Here is a 22,115-nt window from a genome sequence, read left to right as displayed (position 1 = left end):
TAAAAGAAATTAGAGAATATCGTATTGTTGCTATATATCGTCTTTTTTTCACTTCTACGAAAACAGGCGGTTAACAAAACAATACAAAAATGGTAAGATTAATTTATGAGCATCACTGCATTGTACTATGTGAGTGAGGCTTTGCTTCAAGAAATCCCACAGGATTTCGCATGTCCTGTTTTGAGGTTAAATTCCTCTCAACATTTGATAGAACGAATAATAAATGAAAAGAATCAATGGCATTTTATCACCAGATGGTGTTAGCTGTAGCTATACATCAATTTCCTGTACTTGCAGACGACGTCAGAACGGACATTCATCACCAATAGGCGCCTAAACTGCACGTGAAATAAGCTTGAGTAATAGTTTGGCTTTGTTAACTTTAATTGCTTTGCCATTAAATTATTTTATTCGTCGATTTAGAAGGACACATGAATGGAATACGTCATTGGTACAAAGGTGCCATTGCAACGGGTGACTGTCACGCCGTTTGCTGTGTCCACTTCTGAATGTAATGTGATTGCAGCAATCACTCTCCAAGGCGTTCATTTGTTTGTAAGTTATTTCACATATATATCCAACATGTTGGGTACGTTTAGCGTCAACCGTCATATTCCGTTATTCTTCTGCTACATAATGGGGGGAGTGGTGGGTCTCGACTACACAGACCAAGTGTTTGATGGGAAGTCACTTGGCTTGTTGGCAGCTTTTGGTGATTTCAATTCGGACAAACTTACTGATGTCTTCGTAATTGACAACCATCAACACAGTTTTGGTGTACTCTTGGCGTATACAGAACCACCATTTTTACGGAGAGAACATTTTGACTGCAATCTTGGGGATGAAACCATTGTGGGCCTTGTGCCAGGGGACTTTGATGGCGATGGTGCAATGGATGTCCTAGCATTGAGTCAACCCAAACCTAGCTTTTGGTCATCTACATCTGCCAAAGAAACATTTAATGTCTATGTTGCATGGGGAGAACTAACAAAACTGGAATGCCCCATCCAAAACAACCCACTTCTGCAAACCAAGGGCCACCCTCTTGTCCTTGACTACAATGGTGACATGATATCTGATCTTTTTGCTCTGGATATTAACGGAACTCGCACATTTTGGATCTTTAACACAAGTCGTCTGATCGACCAACAAATCACTATGGAAGCCGACAAACCATTACGCATCCCACATTCTCACGCTTTCGTTGATTTGGACGGAGATACGTCAACTGACCTTCTGCTTACAGGCAAAGATTCCTATGAATTATGGCACTTCAACGGCACTAATGGACTCGAACTGGCTCAAACAATTGAACTCCCCGTCAAAGGAGCTGTCATTGGCCAATCTGTTTTTGTCGATGTCAATTTCGATGGGAAGATGGACCACCTCGTGCCCGTCTGTTCAGATTCCAAGTGCTTAAATAGCAGTTTTTATCTTTATTCTGGTGATCAATGGCAACCCGTCCCATGCGATCTGAAAGATCCTTCAGGCAAAGTATGGACGTTCCAGCCGCCTGATCCATCCCAGTTTTATCAAGAAGCTCTGACTGCCCGAAGTGGTGATTTCAATTTAGATGGATATCCTGATTTGTTAGTCACGGTTACCTATTACGACCAAGTGCGGGCAATTCTTTTAGAGAATGCTGGAAATGAGTTGACTGGCGCTCGCCATTTTGTTCCTAAATGGGATCTGCTTGAAGAATGGAATACTACAAGTCTCATGGCCACCATGTACGACATTCAAGAAAAAGGTGTTTTAGACGTGCTGCTCGTTCATCGCTCTGCTAATGGTCAGCTACAGATGGCTGCATACAAGAACACCTTAGACTACGATGCCAATTTCATCAAAGTCGTCGTCTTAACCGGGCGCTGTTACGCCAACTGTTCCCACGGCCGAATCCCGTACGGAACTAACCTACCCGGTCCGTCCATTAGCTATCGGACGACGCAACCCAACGGCGAATTGCAATTGGCATGTAGTGCTCAGTTATCGCAGAGCGCTTACAGTGCGCTTCAGCTTCCTTACACATTGTTTGGATTGGCACGATCTCCCAACTTTCTGGAAACGCTCCGTGTTAGTTTGAGCTACGTTCCGAATCCAGCCAGTCGGGAATGGACGCAGATCATCCCCAATTCCCAAATGATCATCATCCCAACACTGGAAGCGAGTTCTAAACATTGGCTCAATAAGCTCTTTGTTACTCCATCTAGGGCCATCGTCTTGTCAGCCGCTGCTTTGGGTGGTTTCGGCTTCTTTTTGGCTATCGTTGTCACTATTTTGCATGCGCGTGAAAGACGGGCTGACAAACTCGAGCAATTGGCGGTTGCTAATCGATTCCATTTTGACGCTATGTGATGAATATGTATTTGCCACTCTTTTTCACCTATCAGATATCGATTTCTGTATTTTCATAGCATGTTTTTTAAATATTTTCAATCCGTGACGGTGTATCTCCCGTTTCTTGTCAAATAAACCGATCGTTACATTAGTCCGCTCCTTGTTTGATCATCATCCACTTTCTCTAGGAGGTTCTTGCTGCCGTCAACAGGAAGGAGGCTTTCACTTTCGACCATCGGATTATTCCAGCTCCAACAGAAATCAACGAACTCCAAAACAACGGTAGAAAAATGGAACGCATTTGGAATTAATGTTACTTATTTTGAACACGTTGAACATAGGAAGTAATCGATTGGCGTTGAATCGTGATATAAACTTCCACGAAATTCATGATGTCTTCCTGGATAGGACACTATCAGCAGCTCGGACTACTGACGAACCTCTAAGCACCGCATTCCGGCAAGTTGCATGGTCGCCTTCCGGTTTGATTCCCTATCGGAAGTAAGATTTCTATGTCAATTCAAAATTTCATAAACATTAATCATTTTCATTGTTTGTTTTAAAGATGCATTCTGGCGACAGTGACAGCTGATCACAGAGTAGCCTTGTATCGAAATGGCTGTTGGGCTTGGGAGGAAATCGAACAGCTATCGCCTCGTTGGTTGCAACACATGAAAGATAATAATATGATGACACCGAGCCACTCGACTGAGCAAGAACACAGCCTAATTTTTTCGCTCTACAAAAATCGATCGTACCTTCTAGGAACAATGGCTCTAGCCTGGAGCCCATTGTACACCACATCCACTGTAAACTGGGCTTGGCTAATCATGTTACAACGTAGTGGCCACATAGTCATCTGGAAAGCTGAAGCTCCGTTTACTGGCACCTCCCTTTCTACGTTTCACGATTTGCAACTGGCCGACCCATCAATACTCACACTTTATCCAGGACCAAATGGTATAATAATTGTAGCATCCTTAAATAACAAAATGGATACTTGATGACGAAATATTTGAATTTATCTAGAAAATCAGTTGCTGATATTTGCTGGATCTCACCGGGGTCAAGTCAAATGCTGGTCGCTTTCTTGGAACCAAGAAAATGCACCGACTTGTAACTTACTGGGTTCCATCATTCCCGACGAAGACCATATCTCTGTGAGTGCGATTGAAGTGCTATGTTCCGACGATTTTCTCGTTATTAGCACGACGAAGAATAATGCTGTTATGGCTGTGTCAGTAAAATGCGACGGAAATGGATTGCAATGCTTCGATACAAAATTCGCTATATTACCTGGCCTGCAACTAACTGGTAAAGTGAATTCTCGTCATTGATGGCCAATCTTATCGATTCAATTTTAATTGTGGTTTCATCAGGTATGAGGAAGTTGGCAGGAGGAAACATCATTTGTGTCACAGAAGACTATCTCGTCAATGAGATCGATTTAACTATCAATACCCAAGGTGTTTTCAGTGGCTTGAAAATTACGCAATTAATGATCCCATCCAATCCGATCATGTTGTGCCGTGGGATGGCTACATGTTGGTCTGGTGATGATTCGACCCTCTTCATGCTCGAGAGGTAAAACAAATGAAGGTACACTCAAGTCGATTTGTTTCTTTTTATTCATTTTTTTTTTAATTAAAAGCGTTAAAGTGGCCTATGATCACCTTAAATGCCGGCAACCCAGCAGCCTAACGGTCTATGTTGCAGGAAGTTTAGAAAAGGTAACAAGTGTCCTTGAAAACGCAGAGAGTATGGAAAAGTCATTAATGGCTTTAGAAACCTACAAGTAAGTAGTTTTTTTTTGCCACGTGCTTTCATTGAAATAATTCATCACCGCTTACCTTTTTTGAATTTTTAAAACTGATTAGGGCACTTAATGGATCTAATTGGGAAAATATTTGGGAAATGGATATGGAGAACTTGAATAATGAAGATAATTATTACCTACAACTTCTCAGGTGGTTTGCTCTCTTCAAATGCAATGCCTGCTTCGTTGAACGGCGTTACGATAAGGAATTTCAAGACGATTTGGTAACGCTGTTGTCATTATTACTTTAAATCTTGAATGATTTAAATTTTTTAAATCCAGAAAATGCGCGCCGATAAAGTAGAGTTTTGCCTTCAGTTGCGACACATCGAGAAGACGTTCTTAGAACTTCTTAATCGACCGAGTGGACAGCTAACCAACGACGAACGTTTGAATATTTCCCTTGCATACCAATTCGTTAGCACACCCGCTGTCACAGAATCAGATGTGAAATTTGATCAGACTTTACGGGCAAAGATAAAAAAGAAATTCATGATAAACAACAAGTCATCCAATGAAAACTGTCCCATCTGTCAGCAAACAATCCCTTTCGAAAAGCGGGAAAATGGGCAGTGCCTTGGCGGGCATACAGCATTGCGATGCCGGGCGACTTTAAGAACTTGCTTTGAAGACACGTTCTCCTGTCGTTGGTGCGGAACACATTACCACCTTGATTCTGGTATCTCCTTCACGCATTTATTGAGTTCTTTACGGGAAATTGTTATTGTTTTCGCCATTATTTACAGGATTGGAAGGCTGCATTCTCTGTGGTGGATCGTTAGATTCAAGCCGGACAGGATTATGACAATTCATGTGTTTATAATTTGTTTAAAAATTTAATTGAAATCTGATTTCACTCAAAGGATAATGTATTATCTTTCATACACAACACGAACACGATAAACTGTAGGTTAAATCTTGGCACTGACTAGAATGAAATGCGAGCCAAGATCTGCTTAGACAACCTAAGGTAAACTGGAAGTTTTTTAGCCATATCTTTTTTTGTCTTCTTTATGCAGGAACTTGAACTGCTAAAAGTCAACAGAAGGCTCATCAAATTCAAAAGACGAACTATCCCAAGTATCTTGGCCAGTCCAGCTGCTATCGATAGAGTCAACCAGAATCGGCTGTTCCTGTTCTTGCGTCAATAGGTTTACAATGGATTCCAGTTGAGCTTCATCTTCTTCGCTTAGGCAGATCTGAGTCTCGAAATTTTGAGAACATTGATGATAGCTAACCAAGAGATCATTGAGTTGGTATGCGCCATTATTCTCTGATGCCTTTGAACGCGGGCTAAGCGAATTGTCGCTGCTTCCACCACGCCCTGGGATGGAGATCGAAGAGCGATCGTTGACACCAAGAAGTGATTGTATCACGTTGACGGTGGCTTGGGATAATCCCCGAGTTAAAACATTTGCTGTGTTAGCAGGTGAAGATGTAGAAGGGCCGGCGTTGTTGTCGTTTAACATGCCGCTAAGAAGTTGAATGTAATTTCGTGCCAGCCGCAGTGTCTCGATTTTCGATAGTTTCTGGCTGTCTGATACAATCGGAGCTAGTCTTTAAACAATAAAGGTGGTTCGTAGTTATAAAAGAGCAATACGAAAAGTGTAAAAATACTATACCTTCGTAAATTGTCGAGCGCTCCGTTGAGGCCGTGCATCCGCTGCCGTTCACGTGCGTTAGCTTTGTGTCGGCGAGGTCCAGTTTTGATGCTGCGAGATCTTTTCGCTGGTTGCTGTTGCTGAATTGCGACCGTGGCTGTAGCAACAGGCCTATTGATTACGTTGGTATAGTTTCAATCACAAACACCCTTTGACAGTTGGATTTATTTTTACTAATCATCTCATTTTTAAAATTTATTGAATGTAGGTTGTGGGGCTAAATTCATCCAGTAGTTAAATAACATATTTCAAATAGCGTTTTAACACTTACGTGTAGTTAAAGGAAAAATGTAAAAAGATCATAGCATAGCGGTCCACTTAGAATTACACGTACACGTCGCCGACGGGCCTATGTTATTTGGAGGTATGAAGAACTACAGTGTTTATTCGGCATTATAATGAAATAACGGCAGCGTTTGGTTAATGATTAACCATATTAGGAAGGCATCGGAAAAAAGGTATTAGAGTTTTTTTTTTTTTAAATGACGACAATCTAATTGATAATTTTGCAAGGATTTGCTGTATTAGAATGTTTGGCAGAAAATCTATTCAGAATTAACCTCACTGCTATTGTGCCAGTTTTCGTTGGAAAAATTAAAGAAAAAAACTTGGAATTTAAAGGGAACATAATTTTACCAATTAAGAACTGCACAATTTTGCAACTGACACAATTGAAAATTGCTAGGTCTACTTAGTCGCACCAAATTAGGCTAATCTAATTCTGCAAACCAAGTTTTCGACTGCCTACGAGAAGCATATAAAAAAGCAAGCCATTCTAAAAATGTAAGTAATTTCATCTACCAAAACAATGCTATTAACTTTTATAACGCAAAATGAATTCGAATTGTATTTCACAAGAATAAGTTAATTAATAATAATTTACCTTAGGCTAGATTTTTATACCGTAAAATAGTAGGCTATAAGTAGGCTAGTACTTTCTTTTTGGTATTCAAATATTTTCTAAAATGTGTCTGAGGCTGAAGCGAAAATTTGGTTCCTAAACAATAGAATTACATTTAGATTTATTGTTGTTTTGTTACCGTACTTCTAATTCAATCGGGTATTAGCTAAACCGGGTTTTAAGATTTAAAAAATCGATGTATTTAGCCTACCCAACAGTTGGTGGAAACCCGTCCGGTATCATGTTCTGCACGCATTGGCTCAACGCTTCCAGATGGTTAGAAGAAGATCCATCTGGTTCTGGAACTGGAAAATGAGGTAAACAAGTGCTGGAATCAGCCGCAACCGACTGTGTAGCCCTGGGTTCATCCTCTTCGGAGAAAAATGGATCCATGGGAAGGAAGGCCTCGTTCCAGTAGCACTCAAATGAAGAATAGGGACCCTCGTATAGAAAATACTTACGCCCAGGTGACTGATGAAAATTATCTATTAACATTTTGCTTGTTTTACTCTATCCGTCTCCATGGAGGATTTGTTAGCAACTGTTCTCGGATCGATTCGAAAACGCCAGGATATTCATCTCTCAACCAACTGATAAGAATCACCGTTTGAACTTCGTTATATTTACCCGCCCATGACGAGAGGTCTCCCTGTGAATCAACTGAGATGGCTCATGTAATTGGTCCAGCTATACGGAGAAATGAAGTGCCAACATTTTAAACGACAGGTATTGTAAATTATAAGAAAGTCAATCGACACAATTATAATGCATAATTAGTTTTCTTTTGCGGACATCGGACGATCTCGTTTATTGATAACGGAAATTTGTTTAATGCAGGATGAAAACGCCTTGTATTTTCCCATTATGAAAATGCTATGAAACGGTAGAAGAATATTGAATCCTAAAATCTGCACAAACGAAAAAGTACGTAGTGATACACACCAGTAAGTATGATTCATTCACGAAATTCATATCATTACTACGTATGTGACACATAAAAATTTCCATTTGTGTTTAAAATGTCATCATAGAGGCTTTTAATGCGAAAATCGTGATGTGAATTCAAGCCGTTATCCCATTGCACCTTTCAATCCGTAGAAACCAGATTATCGTTTCCAGTATAAACATTGCACTAAAGCGATGAGACCGCCCATAGAGATGAAGGGGCAGGTCTGTGACTCAAATCATTGCACCCTATGTAAGTAATGACCAAACTATTATACTTAAGGAATAGTATATTCTTTATCAGTAATAGACGTAGCCAGCTATCTGGCGGAAATCCAAGCCTTCACTAGTAGTGTCAACCGTAGCTTAATCAGCAAGACAAGCCTTGTGAACTTTGAAACACAACACTCGTGTAAATGTGTAACTGTTAATGCATTCGACTGATTGTCGTGGCTTATATGTATTTTCATTAGGTAATTTCAATTAAGCAAGGTCTTTGTTTTGCTAAACAATGGGGCAGTATTTTCCAGTACTTTTCTTTATGCAGTAACATTTTTTCTTGTTATTATTATTATTTTTTTCCGTTGTCATCAGCGTAAAACAAAAGGGTGGGGCGTCGCTATCAACGTTTTATCTGCTGTCTCCTTGGCTTCGACAGTCACCCGATTCAGATTCTTCAGAACTGTTTACAATGCAGTCAAAGTAAACGACGCGTGCTATGTCTAATTTTTTTTTCAATGGAAATTTGAATCTCATGGAAAAACGAATGTTTCGCGGAATCTACCAGATTTTATTGACACCGTGGCGATTCTGTGTTTTTCACGTGTTAAACTCTTGTGTTATTATACAACAACAAAGTTTTATTTTGCCATGGAGGCAATATTCTTTTTTACTTCACTTTTTCTTAGATATGTGAGCATATCGACGTTATGCAAGGAATCTAGTTGATCTGCATACCGGTTTTCCTGTTGACTGCAAGATGTTAGTTAAGCCGAAAGATATTCCCATCTTTTGCTGAACAACCTGTGAAAGAGACTTGTGGTCTTTTATACTGCACAATACATGACTCTGATTTAGTCGGAAGGACAAAACTGAAGAAAATCTTGTCGCCAAAGTTCAAAGCCGTTAATCCATCGAATTTCGAGAGCTTCAAACATTGAATGACCGCTAATGACGCCCCTCATGGCCAAATGTAACAAAAAACTAGTTAAAAGGCCGAATTACGTTAATCGAAAATCAAAAATTAAAATACACAAGTATTTCAGAAATATAGCTCAAATTAAATAGCGAGAATTTAAAATTGAAACAACTTTTCTAATTTAGACAATGTGTTTCAATTTGGCAAGACTGGGCAAAACAAAAATGGCATGTCAGCCTTTCCCGCCAGTTCAATGTTTGTCGACAACGTAAAAAGTACAGTATTTGTCGGACAGCAAACTTGTACTCAGGTAGCTAGTAATCATACATAGATCTCTTCGACCTCGGATGACCTAGTAAATAACTGATCAATGGTGTGACGTGTTTGTGTTTTCTGTTGCCCTTTTTTTTTAAATATTTACTTTATTACAGAACAGGGGAAAAGCGATTTCTCATATTTTCTCCATGGATATTGCAGAATCACTGGTGACACTATTGGAATAGAAGGTACTGCTGAAGTTGGGGTGTTTTCTTAATATTGTAGTACCCAAACAAAAGATGCTATTAGAATCACACTTAAAGTAAACAGGGCCAGACTATAAACACTATTTATCAGTCCCAACATTTGTTCTCATAGTTGATGCTGTTGATTTTAAATATGGAAGGACTTTTTAGTAAACATTTTTTATTGGCTGCTAAATTATGAGCTTGTGGGTGCCTCTAAATGATATATATGATGTAAGGTGTTAAAATGTTGTCTTTAAAAGGAGAGCTATTCAAGAATCAAGATACTAGAATGCATTTTGGTAATTGTACTTACACTGAAAGTGTCTTGTATTTGAATCTGTTGTTTTTTTCCAAAAGAAGTATGTATGTACTGTAGGTTTCCTTGTTAACAAGATTATTGACACAAAGACATCCCATGTGGTATTCAAAGGCTTTTCCACAATTATGTATCCAAGAATATTAAGATTGTATAAAATTCTCTTTCTCGTGGCATTTCACTATCGATGTCAAAATGTTGCCCACGAGTTCTATATTGCAAAAACTCTTTCGTGTATTTCTAGGCCACGTTGACACGTGAAAATGAAACCCATGGCAGCACAGTCATCTCCTACAACAGAAATAAAAGATGAGATAAATGGGGGTGGATACAAACAAGGCTCAATTCGACATTTCAAAAATTCTTTTTACGAGGATAATATACCAAAGGAAGATTCTTTATCTCTCTCTGCTGACATCGTAAGTTAAATATTGAAGTAACTTAAACCTTTTTTACGTTTTTTTTTGTTTTGCCCTGTTTTAAATCGCTTCATGTTTAGAGGGATTTGTCGTTTGCCGCATTTTCACTCGAATCCAATGTCCCGTATCAAAAGTCGATTCATTCCGATTACAGTTTACGTTCTTATTCTGCTACGGTCTCTACAAGCGCGAAAATTGGCAGTAGTCAGAAAAAACGTACAGTAAAGAGCATTTATTTTAATTAAATTCTTTGATTTTTGAAAATGTACTGTAGGTTCTTATTTTGACTTCATGAATATTAATTCTAATGAAAGTAGTGGCAATCTTTCAAAAATAAGTGAACCCAATCTAAATGAACTAGAAGAGATCGTGGATACATTCGGGGAGTATGATGAAATAGATGGCTTCGTGGTAACCGGAGTCGAACACTATTCGAAACAGGATGTGGATTCTAATCAAACTTTTTATTTTGTTTTTGTTTTAGTTTCGCTCCTTTACGACGATGGATCACCTGGAAAAGTTTGTGTCTAGAAGTGCATCCCATCAAGTGACGTTTCGCACAAGTTCCCATTCTCCTCATCAAGAGAAAGGCATGTCATATTGTCGAACGTCTGGACCGTCATCTCCAGATTTTCTCAGAGAAGATACTGGCAAAATTGATGCTTCATTTCGCTCTCTTTCAGTGGAACCTTACTGCGAAGACTATGGTACATATATTTCAGTGAATTCATGTAGCACATATAGCGACTGGTCTCATTTTTGTTTAGAGGTACCTCGTCCAGATATTTGGAATAAGCGACGATTGGTAGACGGATGTGATAAACGTTTTTGCAATATGGGTTGCATTTGCGATAGCTTGAATTCAGTTAAACCTCCATTAGCGCATTGCAACCACTCTGAATGTATGTGCCATGATGTATGTGTTTACAAATCCAGCCTTAGACGCTACGTATCATCTTCATCGACCGAGTGCGATACGTGTCGAGAATCTTCTGATTTCGATTTATTACTCATTGAGCAGTTTCTGCCAAAACAATGGCCCCTCTTGAAAAAGGAACTTGCTTTACAAAAGGAGATTATCTATCAGCTACAGCATCAGCTAAATAGCAAACAACTTGAAGTGAATAAGCTGAGAAACCAGCTTGTGAAAAACGGTACGGAGTGTTGGAAACACTTATGTTGGATTGTTTTTATCATTCTCTTTGTAAATGAGAAAGTTATCGTAAAAAATCCCGCCAGCCCACACCCGTTGGTAGCGACAAAAAATGTAGCATATCCCTCGGTGAAAAAGGCTAGGACAAAATTGGAGGCAATGGTGGAAACTAAAGAAGAGGCAAACGCGGCGACACGCGTACATTTGGACGGGTATTACGTGGTAAAATTTCGTTGTATTTGTAATCGTTGTTTTGTATAACGTATATTGTTCGCTATAGGACTCGCTTCCGTTTGATGATGTGGTTCTTGACAGACTTTCTGAAAGCATATCCGTCACAGCATTTATCCGACACCTAATGCGGGACATGTTCACCGAAGATTTTCTGTCATCAAGAAGTTCTAGGTGGATGAAAGAGGAACATAAGACCGCCATAATAGGTGAAAGATAATTTGCTGCTAAGAATGTTTAAACTTTCGTTTTTCACGTTTCATTTTCAACAAATCAGATGCCACAATGAGGAGATTCCACATTTATTATCGGAGAGACGGCGATTCTATTCCACTGACTGTTGAAATGGTCAAGCAGGTAATAACATCCGAATTCAACATCAATCAATCCAGGGAAAGGATGAAAAGTAAAAAGCGATCGTAGGAATTTTGTTACCTTTTGTTCAAAAGTTACAGTTTTACCATGGGATGTGCGGTCATGTCATTGTCATTGAGGCCTCATGCTCTCCGTTATTTTGTTTAGAGATTCTTGGTTTGAAAAATTGGCCAATGCTATTGTCTTTCTGTCTTTTCGGTTTCGTCGTTTGAAGATTCTGTTGAAAGCAGTGCCGCCCGGTAACATTACTAGAAATAATTTTGTTTTTGGTCAATAACTGTTAGCATATCCATAGTCATAGATTACTATAATCTATGACTCTGGCATATCACTAGCTTCCAATCCTTTAGTCCCAGCTAAAAGGTATATCTGTATCTCCCAGAGAAACTTGAAACATTTAACTTGATTTTAACTTGTGTGATTATTGTAACCATTGTCCATTTAATTGGAAAATTTTTATCGTATTTTCCATTAAAAGTTTCTTCTAATTCAAGAAATTATGCAGGCAACCAGCCAAACGTGAATCGCCAATCAAACCAATCCTAGGGAAACATGTTTTGGAACAATGGGTATTTTCAAATCTTATGGGCTCTTTAGGTGGAAAATCCAAATTTCTAGCTAAAAGTTAGGAATAATAGTAGTATACAAATATACTGCCGTTCAGCAGTAACAGATATTTTTCGATAAGGTCCGTTTGGTGTAGTGGTAAAATGTACTCGGAGGGACGGGAGGGTATTATCTATTATGTGTTCGACAGCTAAATAGTTATGTTTTCGATTAACACATTGTATGCAATTTATTTTGTGGTCTTTTGGATAGAGTATTCTTTTTTATTTTATTTTATACAATTTTTCTTCCACAATCTAAAATTTACTAGCGCATTATCACGTAAATTACAGTTGTTCAAACTAATATGTGTAAACACGCCATCTGCTGCTATTCCAAAAAGTTTTCGGTATTTGGCAGATTTGTTGTTGAGGGAAAACGCTTGAATCTTAAAACAAATGTGTTCTGTTTATTGGTAATTGCCTCGTGTAATATTCTTATCTTAAGAAAATGAATGCATCCACAGATAGAAAATCTTTGGCAGATCAAGTGGCACATCTTTGTTACCGTCATTTTGACAATCTGCCCAAGAAAGGCAAACCTCTGCAAGGAAGAGAATGGACAATAGTAGCTGCAGTCGTCCAAAGGACCGCAAAAAGAGTAAATTCGAATATTTCACTCAAAATTGTTTCTATGGGAACAGGCTCCAAATGTGTTGGACAGAGCAAACTGTCACAAGATGGTGATCTGTTAAATGACAGTCATGCTGAAATTTTAGCCAGAAGGGGTTTTCTTCGATATTTGTACCACCACATAGAAATAGCTGTGTCTGGGAAAGAAAGTGATATATTTGTTGTAGATCCAAAGACAAAAAAGTTTCTGCAGAGAGAAGAAGTTTCATTCATATTTTTCTCCAGCCATACACCATGTGGGGATGCATCCATAATTGTAAAAGAAACAAACACTGCATCAGGTACTACAGAAGAAGTATTGCAGCCAACCAATGGCAGTGTATCAAATCCTGATGAAGAACCCCCTTTGAAACTGTCAAAACTTGAAATGCAAGATGTACATCGTACTGGGGCAAAATGTGTAGAAGGTGGACCTCAGGTAACCTCCATAAATAACTTGATATGTTGAATTGTGCTGAAGTCCTGTTTATCAATATTTCTTTAATACTCTTATTTTTCAGGACCTCAAACATTCTGGTATTGATCACCACATTGTTGGGGCTTTGCGAACAAAACCAGGAAGGGGAGATCGTACATTATCAATGTCATGCAGTGATAAATTTGCTAAGTGGATTATATTAGGCACTCAAGGGTCCCTCTTGATGAATTTTCTTTTGAGGCCAGTTTATGTTTCTCATATCATCATAGGAAAATGCCACTTTAGCCAATCTGCTATGGAACGTGCTTTAATCACCAGATTTGAAAGTGCTCTCAACCAAATGCAGAATACTGAATTTAGGCAGCACAAACCAGAAATAAGTCAATCTCAACTTAATTTCAGATTTGGCAAGCAGGTAGATGATGAAGAATGCCAAATGCAACCTTGCCCATCTAGTATAATTTGGTGTGCATGTCCTGTGAAACAGTTGGAAGTGGCGGTAGAAGGAAGAAAACAAGGACTAACCAAGAAGAACCAGAACCAATCATCATGTTATCTGGAAATTTGCAAGAAAAATCTGTTTAAGAAATTTCTCTTTCTCCTAAGCAAATTTCAAGTTGATGATTTGCCGATGCATTTAAAAGAGCGACATACTGACATTCAAACTATGACCTATAACCAAGTTAAACGATTATGTACGGACTATGTTCAAATGTGGGAAAAAGCCCGCGTGAACATCTTGCCGACATGGACTACGAAACCAACAGCTTTGACAGAGTTTACTGTATCTCTTGACAGCTAATTCTTAATACAAGAAATGATTTGAATATATGAACCAGAAACTGAATCATTACAAAACCAACGCAAAATTATAAAGAATTGCTATTTTGTTTACACAATTAACTGCCATCTAGTAGCAGAAGTGAAATGTATACAGAAAATTTCGCCATTTGTTACTCTCTGTGTCATTGGCTCATTGCATTTTCCTCTTGCTTTTTGCATTATTTTACCAACTATAAAAATGCACTGTATGATTTTCCTTTAATATCAAATTTGGCATAGCCAAATTTTTTTTGTTTTTGGTTCACCATTCCCCCGGTCCCTCCATCTGCTCCTGCGTGCTGCCACCTGCCAGCCTGCCAGATGCCAATCGGCCCCGATTAGCCATAATCGGGTTAACCGCCCCGCCCCGGGAAAAGGCAATCGGGGCTGGATCGGGGTGCTACTTCGTCAGCCGGGCTAGATGCCACTAGATGCCACTGCTGCGTGTGCGTCTTTCTCTTGCCGCCCTTGCCATGCTCTTGCCGTCTCTATCGTAAAACCGGCAACGTCTAGCTCTGTGTTGTGATTCCCGCCTTCACGAACGAAGGAACTCCTATCTTAAGTCGTGTAATATGTACATCGCATAATAATTCTCGTCGGCACGAATGTGACAACATATCTGAGATTTATGCGGTATTTAGACTCAAGTCCTGTTTTTGAAGTGTTAACATACAGATCACTAGAATATTAACAACAAAGTGTGGAAGTCGTAAGAAAGACGACTTTTCTTTTTATATATCTTTTTTAACCCTTGCGTATAAGGTACATTATTTTGGTCGTTTTATTGGTTTTACTACCGCTTTATTGGATATTCTTATTTGTTATCCTTATTAGATGGCTGTAGTCAGATCTCCAACAAAGGTTGCCATTGCTTCGCTTATGAAAAGTGTTTCAGACCTGAAAAACGAGAAGAACCCCAAGTCACATTTAACAATTTATGAAACACTGACACAGTAAGTGTGGTCTAAGAATGTAATATTTCTTCCTCTTTCAGTTGAAATGTTTGAGTAAATTACAGACAAACAGGGTTATTTATTTCGTTAAACCACTTCAGTTTTTGATTCAATACTACAATTTTACTTTTCACTGAATTTCTTTTATGATACATTTTGTGGTATTGTTAAGGTTTTCTTAATGGTAATGTAATTTTTTGTTCTAGGTTGGGAGCCAAAAGTTCCTTTCTTAAAGATGAAACATGTAATGATATCCTTCATTCTGTTGCCGTACCTGTTACACTTCAGGATATCTCAACTGGAAATGATAACTTGGTGTTGGCTGCACTAGGTTTTTTGGGAGGTTTACTGCAAGTAGTTAAACTGCCCTTGGAAAAGCAGGCATCAGTCATTGAAGTTCTAACAAAAAAACTTTGCCAAGTTTCTGAAAAAAACCAATCAAGAAAGTTAATGTGGAGCCTTGCCAACCTTCAATTTGATGTCCAGCTTCAAGAGTCACATTTGACAAAAATGCTTCAGGCAGCTTGTTTATTTCTAGAAGAAAATCCCCCTGTCACATCATTGAGCACAGTTTGCGAATCCTTAAATACCCTACGAAACATAGGCTTGAGAAAGGAAGATTTTTTTTCAAAAAACCTGACGATGGTGCTCTCGGCAGTCATCCCATGGCTATTTAACGAAGCTGATCGGATTCGTGAACTTTCGCTTGCGTGTCTTGAGCCATTCACAGCCGAGATAGCGAAAAGAAAACTCCTTGATTCGTCATTTCAAACCCTTCTAAGGAACAAGTATTATGGTGTTCTGTCGCAACTAGTCTCGGGCGAGTCTGCCGACAGCCTGAAAATCTGGAGTTTCCTCATACAAGCTTTTGGCACTCAATTACACGATTCGGTTACGTTGCTAAATGAACTTCTTAAAATAGAAGAAAGTGCTTTGAAATGTAAAAACCCAGTCTACCGACAGTGCGCACTGGAGCATTGGAAGTACATAATCGATTGCTTCGCATTGAATCCGGTTGTCCTAAACAACTCCAAGAGAATAAAACTGGTTTTGGTGCCGCTAAAATCTACAGATACACGCACTGTAGATTTCTCAATAACTAAAATAGAACTTTGGTGGCATTTGCTGAATAGACTGGGACCGGACGCTACTCTCCGTTTTCAAGAAGTGACATTGCCTCTTCTCCACTTCTGCTTTGGCATTCATGATGAAAAACAACCAACTAAAGGAACGGCACTCGTCTTTGCTAACATTTTACCACTGACAACTACCGTTCTAGCTGGAATTCTCTCACTTGAGACAGAATTCAAAGGTCTGTCAATGGGTACTGTGGAACTGCTCCGTTCGTATCCTTTTATCAACTCTGAAGATTTCTGCACAAATGTCGAGAGTTTCAGTCGATGGGTGCTGCTTACACTAAACCTGAAATCAAAGACTGATCACACTGCTGGCGTTTACGGGACAGCTATAAGAAGTTTTGTCGAGCGGTGCAGCTCCACGGATCAAAGGGAACCATTGAAGGTCTTCATCCTATCTCTTATGGAAACAATCACCTCCAAACCAGTGTTAATGGAGGTAGTCTTCGACGTGCTTACGACAGCCTTCAGGTTTTCCCTTCTAACAGAGCTTATGACGGAAAATATGGATGTTCTGTTGCATTGGTTTGTTGAAAATGAACCTCTTCCTGCGCATCCGTTTGTTCGTTTTCTCACGAAGTTCTTCGAAGCTGGTATTATTTGGAACGTGGCGAAATTCACATCAAAGATCATGAGTTTTCTTGAAAACTTATGCCGCGCACCAGATGAAGCTTCCAAATCGGCTACAACAGAATTGTGGATACTATTCGCAAGGGCTTTAATTTCCAAAAGCCATGTCACTCACTTGCGTAATGCAAACGTACAGTCTCTTTTACTTCCTCTTACGTGGCCTCCTATCCAGTCGAACGAAAGTGTTTTTCTTCCCTGGTCTACGTTGTTGTCTGCATGGGCAAAAGAAGATTCTTCTGTCATAGAAAAGGTCGTAAATCCTCGAGGCGTAAATGAGATTGACGTTGAAGAACCGTGTACTCACATTGTGCTATCGGCCCTTCGTTCAGAATTACCCTTGTATTTTAAAGAAATCTCATCGTGGATCAAATGCTGGACAGAATCATGGCTCAAACTTGCCAATGTCGAAGAGGTAAGTAACTTACTTCATAATTTAATTAAACCAACTATTTTTAACATTGAATTTTGTTTGTAGAATCGGCAAAAGTGTTTGGATTTGCTCGTGAACTTTCTTTCTGTGTTTGTGGACGAATTGAAAGTTGAAAAAGAATCTGATTTATTCATGGGAGCAGTGAAATCATGCTTTCAAGTAAACACCCTTTCCAAAGAAGTGACGGAAATTCTTAATAGGGTATTTGGTTCTGCATCCGCTGCAGTAAAAGCCCCCAATGTTCAGAAATTACGCAAACATAATAATATTTGTAAAATATTTTCGCCGTTGATTCAACGCAATCTGCTGACGAAGAACAAGCAAAAATCTAAATCATTGGACGATTTTGTTGTCATTCAAACACCAGAAAAGGTACTTCAAGAAAACATCCAGTTTGTGATGTGTCATCTAATGTGTTATTGTCCTTTCAGAAAAAACGTGTGTTGACGGAGCACCAAAAAGAGGTGATGCGTGCCAAAAGACGTGCTACTTGTGGCGTACCCGCCATGTATAATGATTTGTCTCAGAGTAGTCAAACTACAGATTCAATGGATACTCAATCTGTAAATGACAATCCTATCACATCAGTTGCTTCTAACGTGACTATAGCGAGAGAAGAAGATGCGTTACTGGAACCTCCGGTCATTTTGCAGCAAGCAGAGGTGTTGAATGAATTGCCCGGTAATGGAAATCCAGTTGTTGGTATGATATATTTTCCCTTATTTCTGTTTGCAATCATTAATCCTTTACATCTGCACAAGGTCCTTCGAATTTAGATCAACCAACTGCTGTCAATGAATTTTTTAAGAAAGATTCAAAATTGAGAAGCAAGGTCAGTGTCACTATGTGTAAATTGCCGTCTCGCCGATCACTTCGTCGATCCTTGCCTGCCTCAGCTGTTTCATCTCAATTTCCATCATCAACCGAAGAGTAACAATGATTATTATATATTATTATTTATTATTATTATTTATTATTATTTATTATTATTTATTATTATTTATTATTATTTATTATTATTTATTATTATTTATTATTATTTATTACTATTATTTCTTTTTTCTCTCGGCTTTCATAGCAATAGTATCTCATGTTCATTCACGTTTCTCACATAGATGTCCAGAAGCATTTCAACGTCCTGGACCTGCGTCAAAAAAACGGGGTTACAAGAAAAATGTCCCGTCTGATAATCTTGAATGCAACCGTCAACACGAAACTAGCTTGGAATCCCCTGTGGAAGAAAATCACAATAAAGAAAATGGGTTGATTGATTCTGAAGTGACTCAAATTTCAAGTCCCCCGTCAAACTCCTTAGGGATCGCCCGGACAGTCGAGTCTGCAGATGACGGGCTTAAACTTTGTCATACTGCACTGTCAAGCGTGTCTAATGAGCCGAATGATGCTAAAATTTCATCAGTTGATGCCTGCGCCGATGCAGTCACAACCCCCGAAATCGTAGAGCTCAGCAATGTCAAGCCTGTTTTAGAAGAATCCAAATCTGTAAGTGACGTTCTCGTAAAAGATTGGATCGACAGTGACGAAAGCGTGGCAGAGGATAGCAGTGTGTCTGAAAAACAAAAGGAATTGTCAATAGAGATACTTGATTGTAAGGAGGAATTGAAAGAAAATCCCTTGGATTTTGTTGAAGTCGTCGACCAGACCTTCACTATGAACAAAGATGGTGTACAAGTTTGTCCAATGGATTCCAACGAACTGACTACGCTGTCTACTGGCCAGTTAGCCGAAGAAGTGATAGTCGTGGATACGATGCCTTTGACGGTTGAACAACGGTATGATATATATATTTTTTAATATTTCGAATTACCAGTAGGAAAATTAAAATTTAATTTTTCAGGAAACCGCCGATCGATGTTCCTGTATTAGAAAATAATAACATTGAAGGTCTCATTGGTTCTACGCATCCTGAAACCCTTCAACAGAAATTACCTTTTGTTCCATTAAAGAGCTTGATAAAGTCGTTCAGTTTACGAACGAAAAAGGGGGCTGCTCCCAAGAGTGTCGGTCCGTCACCAACCACTGGAAAACGGGGTGCCCATATTCTGGAGCTGTCCCGCAAAATTCACAATGAACCTCCTAGCAAAAAATCTAAGAAGGGGGATTCACCTCAGAAAGAAATAGGCGACTCACCAATTTGTAACACGTCAATGGGGGAACTTGTGGTAACTCCTGAAGGATCTCCTGCTCGAACTGCTACCATGGCTACCTCGCACATACTCACCATACGCAAGTCCCAGCACGGGTATTCTAAAAAAACGGGCCGTTATAGAAGAATCTGAAGAGGTTGGAGAGGGTTCATACTCACCCGCATCTAGCTCGTGCAAGTCTCGTCGTGTTAGCTTTGCTGACCCGGAGGTGTCTCACAGCGTCAAAATATCGCCAATAAAAAAAAGATTATCTAGGGCTCGCACCCGCCGATCACTGATAACAACCTATGATGATTCTCTGAACAGCGAAGAACCCAGTTTAAAAGAGGAAATGGAATCGTCAGTCTCCACAGAAAACGCTTCCGAATGTTTAGAAGTATGCGTTTGCACGTTTGCCTGCCCGAATTTTTGCCTGAATTGTGTTTTATTTTCTCAGAAGTCAACTGATGAAGTTGTTTCGCTCAGCAATGACAGCCTTCAAGCTGGTACCCAGGCCTGTTCTTCCACCGCCGACGAACCTTCGACGGATTCTTGTTCCCAAGCTAATGAACAAGACAGCAATGAATCGGCAATGTGTGTATATTATGAAGTTAATTACTACACGTCTCGTTTAGTTTATAGATTAAACAATTTCTTAAATTTTGTACATTAATTGTTATGTTTATATTTATATATATATTTTAATTTCATAGCACCGATGGAGATGATAGCAGCGGAATCACTGAGCCACAAGAAATCGCAGTTCCAGAAGAAATACAAGAAACAGCCATTTACCCAGCAGCTACCGACTGTATTGATTCGTTGGCGCTGATCGTTGATCGAGTGACATCGCCGACATCGAAGGGCCCAATTTTGACTGTCCTGGAGAAACTTGGTGTTCGCACTATCGGAGACTTCTGTGCATTGTCTGAGACTGATATCAAGGGACTTGATTTCAAACTTCCTCAACACGAAACAATCAAACAGTTTCTTGAGAGCCATTTTGCAAGAAAATCTATTGCAAGAACAGACCCACAAATCCCTCATGAAGTAGAAGGTGTCGGCATGGAAGTTATTAGCCCAACTTATACCGAAGATGTGGAATCTGGGCCGGTGGTTGAATCATCATGCGGTGTCAGAACCGACGAATTGGTCAAATCGCTAGAGGAGCAAAAAATCGAGGAATCCAATAAAACACTGGATTCTTCTCCAAACGGTCAAATCATAGGTAATATTTCTAAAATTTTCCCGATTTTTATGGAAACTCGAAACTCTGTCACTTGTTTTCTAGATGACAGTCCTGAAGTGCTTTGCTCGAGCCACATGAGCAGCAATGAGATAAACACTTGCGCCCTAGTAAATTCTGAGGCTGCGAAAGGTAGCGACGAGATTATCGGCGATCTTAAGGAATCACATTCGTGTAGCGAAAGCTCAACTTTACTCAATACCAGTTCTGTTTCTTCGAAGACAAACACGACCGCGAATTCTATTGTAATCTCCCAAAGTGGTGTCCATGAGGCTGATGGTACGTTGGTTGTTATATAGAAAATTTAACTTTGAATAACATCTGTTTTGTGTGAGCAGACCTACTTTGTCTTTCTGCCCATGAGATAGTCAACATTATCGAGCGCCACCCCTTGAAGGACGAGATACTCTCGCTTATCACTAGAAAATACGTGTCATTATCTTTTTCTCTAAATGGAAAGGTATAGTGTCAGTTTTCAAAAATTCTTATTTTATATTGTTTTAATAGAAATTTTTGTTTTCAAGGTATTCCCTATATCGAATAATTTTTAAGTTAACCTGAAGTCCCATTTTTATCGAAAACGGAAAATTCATAAGCGGAAACTTAAGCCTCAAAAAGATTTTTTTGCTCATTTTCCATTTTGTCCATAGGTGTAATACATGATTTGTAATTTTGAAAGTATGTCGAGCGATTAAGCATCAACTAACTTTAACATAATTTTGAGTATAACTTGTGTGTTTTTATTGAATTCTAAGAGATGTCGATTTTTCTAGATTTTGGTGAAAATGAGAAGGGTATAGCCTTCCCACTTTTCCATTTTTGGCTAAATTTTAGATTCAGTTAAAAATTCATGATTTCGATTAAAAATTTAACGATAATAACGACACACAAGTTCTTTTTAACCTGAGGCTTTTAGTTTTTTTAATAATCGTTTAAAATGGAGCGGTAGTGCTGGCGCACCAGCATCACGTTGGTCCCATTTTTTTTTTAAATACTCTAAAATATAGAAAACTATACAAGATTAGATAAAAAATTAAACGAGCATCACAATAATGGACTTTGTTTTCATGTGGGACTTAGTAAAAGTACATGATTTCGATTCGGAATTTAACGATAATAACGATACGCAAGTTCGTTTTAACCCGAGGCTTTTAGTTTTTTTAATAAACGTTGAAAACGGAGCGGTAGTGCTGGCGCGCCAGCATCACGTTGAGGCCATTTTATTTTTAAATGCTCTAAAGTATAGAAAACTATGTGTGATCAGATTCAAAATTCAACAAGCGTCACAAAAATTGATTTT

General features: G+C 39.0%; 5 protein-coding genes across 9 annotated transcripts; 4 read left to right on the top strand and 1 right to left on the bottom strand.

Annotated features, from left to right (window-relative positions):
- Positions 1 to 199: 199 nt before the first annotated feature.
- Positions 200 to 5,074, top strand: LOC116918251. The gene is made up of 11 exons (XM_032923924.2): positions 200 to 359; positions 424 to 555; positions 2,526 to 2,619; positions 2,679 to 2,838; positions 2,903 to 3,297; positions 3,367 to 3,651; positions 3,717 to 3,921; positions 3,989 to 4,132; positions 4,215 to 4,377; positions 4,436 to 4,832; positions 4,900 to 5,074. Exons 2-11 carry the CDS (start codon positions 436 to 438, stop codon positions 4,956 to 4,958), a joined length of 2,022 nt encoding a protein of 673 aa, XP_032779815.2. The 5' UTR covers positions 200 to 359; positions 424 to 435; the 3' UTR covers positions 4,959 to 5,074.
- LOC116918254 (T-cell acute lymphocytic leukemia protein 1 homolog) lies at positions 5,005 to 7,210 on the bottom strand. The gene is made up of 3 exons (XM_032923928.2): positions 6,927 to 7,210; positions 5,776 to 5,925; positions 5,005 to 5,710 (listed from the first exon to the last, which is right to left on the bottom strand). The coding sequence occupies exons 1-3, from the start codon at positions 7,208 to 7,210 to the stop codon at positions 5,185 to 5,187; spliced, it is 960 nt and encodes a 319-aa protein (XP_032779819.2). The 3' UTR covers positions 5,005 to 5,184.
- A 90-nt stretch (positions 7,211 to 7,300) lies between these two features.
- Positions 7,301 to 12,660, top strand: LOC116918252. 5 transcript variants are annotated; one of them, XR_006644416.1, is made up of 13 exons: positions 7,301 to 7,441; positions 7,553 to 7,659; positions 7,747 to 8,916; positions 8,984 to 9,171; positions 9,230 to 9,304; positions 9,865 to 10,039; positions 10,120 to 10,255; positions 10,314 to 10,450; positions 10,524 to 10,746; positions 10,807 to 11,193; positions 11,257 to 11,404; positions 11,473 to 11,632; positions 11,701 to 11,840. XR_006644416.1 is itself a non-coding variant. In XM_045171272.1 (13 exons), the coding sequence occupies exons 6-13, from the start codon at positions 9,884 to 9,886 to the stop codon at positions 11,844 to 11,846; spliced, it is 1,503 nt and encodes a 500-aa protein (XP_045027207.1). In that variant the 5' UTR covers positions 7,301 to 7,441; positions 7,553 to 7,659; positions 7,747 to 8,916; positions 8,984 to 9,108; positions 9,230 to 9,304; positions 9,865 to 9,883; the 3' UTR covers positions 11,847 to 12,660. The 5 variants fall into 5 exon arrangements, 4 of the variants coding, with proteins under 4 accessions (XP_045027207.1, XP_045027206.1, XP_045027208.1 ...); XM_045171272.1 differs by having other exon boundaries at positions 8,984 to 9,108; positions 11,257 to 11,414; positions 11,701 to 12,660; XM_045171271.1 differs by having other exon boundaries at positions 8,984 to 9,153; positions 11,257 to 11,414; positions 11,701 to 12,660.
- Positions 12,661 to 12,719: 59 nt separating this feature from the next.
- Positions 12,720 to 14,281, top strand: LOC116918253 (tRNA-specific adenosine deaminase 1). The gene is made up of 2 exons (XM_032923926.2): positions 12,720 to 13,454; positions 13,537 to 14,281. Exons 1-2 carry the CDS (start codon positions 12,855 to 12,857, stop codon positions 14,254 to 14,256), a joined length of 1,320 nt encoding a protein of 439 aa, XP_032779817.2. The 5' UTR covers positions 12,720 to 12,854; the 3' UTR covers positions 14,257 to 14,281.
- A 472-nt stretch (positions 14,282 to 14,753) lies between these two features.
- On the top strand, positions 14,754 to 21,493 carry LOC116918249 (telomere-associated protein RIF1). Its single transcript, XM_032923923.2, is given in 14 exon segments — positions 14,754 to 15,038; positions 15,111 to 15,229; positions 15,436 to 17,407; positions 17,471 to 17,797; positions 17,857 to 18,127; positions 18,187 to 18,355; positions 18,541 to 19,215; positions 19,281 to 19,638; positions 19,640 to 19,966; positions 20,027 to 20,163; positions 20,283 to 20,797; positions 20,861 to 21,094; positions 21,154 to 21,275; positions 21,340 to 21,493. Coding segments are annotated over 13 exon segments (5,253 nt in total). The 5' UTR covers positions 14,754 to 15,038; the 3' UTR covers positions 21,367 to 21,493.
- Positions 21,494 to 22,115: the final 622 nt, after the last annotated feature.

The sequence above is a fragment of the Daphnia magna genome, linkage group LG3, assembly GCF_020631705.1.
Source record: "Daphnia magna isolate NIES linkage group LG3, ASM2063170v1.1, whole genome shotgun sequence".
Classification (NCBI taxonomy): Eukaryota; Metazoa; Arthropoda; class Branchiopoda; order Diplostraca; family Daphniidae; genus Daphnia; species Daphnia magna.
The sequence above is the reverse complement of the archived record's forward strand: the minus strand, read 5'-3'. Positions and strand labels throughout refer to the sequence as shown.

Bases quoted from the DNA above. Each gene is read 5' to 3' on its own strand.
- LOC116918252 (XM_045171272.1), top strand. From the start codon at position 9,884: ATGAAACCCATGGCAGCACAGTCATCTCCTACAACAGAAATAAAAGAT. The intron at 10,451-10,523 runs GTAACCGGAGTC...TTTTTGTTTTAG, and splicing joins ATGAAATAGATGGCTTCGTG to TTTCGCTCCTTTACGACGAT. The intron at 11,633-11,700 runs GTGAAAGATAAT...TCAACAAATCAG, and splicing joins ACATAAGACCGCCATAATAG to ATGCCACAATGAGGAGATTC.
- LOC116918253 (XM_032923926.2), top strand. From the start codon at position 12,855: ATGAATGCATCCACAGATAGAAAATCTTTGGCAGATCAAGTGGCACAT. The intron at 13,455-13,536 runs GTAACCTCCATA...CTTATTTTTCAG, and splicing joins GTGTAGAAGGTGGACCTCAG to GACCTCAAACATTCTGGTAT.
- LOC116918254 (XM_032923928.2), bottom strand. From the start codon at position 7,210: ATGTTAATAGATAATTTTCATCAGTCACCTGGGCGTAAGTATTTTCTA. The intron at 5,926-6,926 runs GTAGGCTAAATA...CGTAATCAATAG, and splicing joins GGGTTTCCACCAACTGTTGG to GCCTGTTGCTACAGCCACGG. The intron at 5,711-5,775 runs GTATAGTATTTT...TATTGTTTAAAG, and splicing joins GCGCTCGACAATTTACGAAG to ACTAGCTCCGATTGTATCAG.
- LOC116918251 (XM_032923924.2), top strand. From the start codon at position 436: ATGGAATACGTCATTGGTACAAAGGTGCCATTGCAACGGGTGACTGTC. The intron at 2,839-2,902 runs GTAAGATTTCTA...TTTGTTTTAAAG, and splicing joins GGTTTGATTCCCTATCGGAA to ATGCATTCTGGCGACAGTGA. The intron at 3,922-3,988 runs GTAAAACAAATG...TTTAATTAAAAG, and splicing joins ACCCTCTTCATGCTCGAGAG to CGTTAAAGTGGCCTATGATC.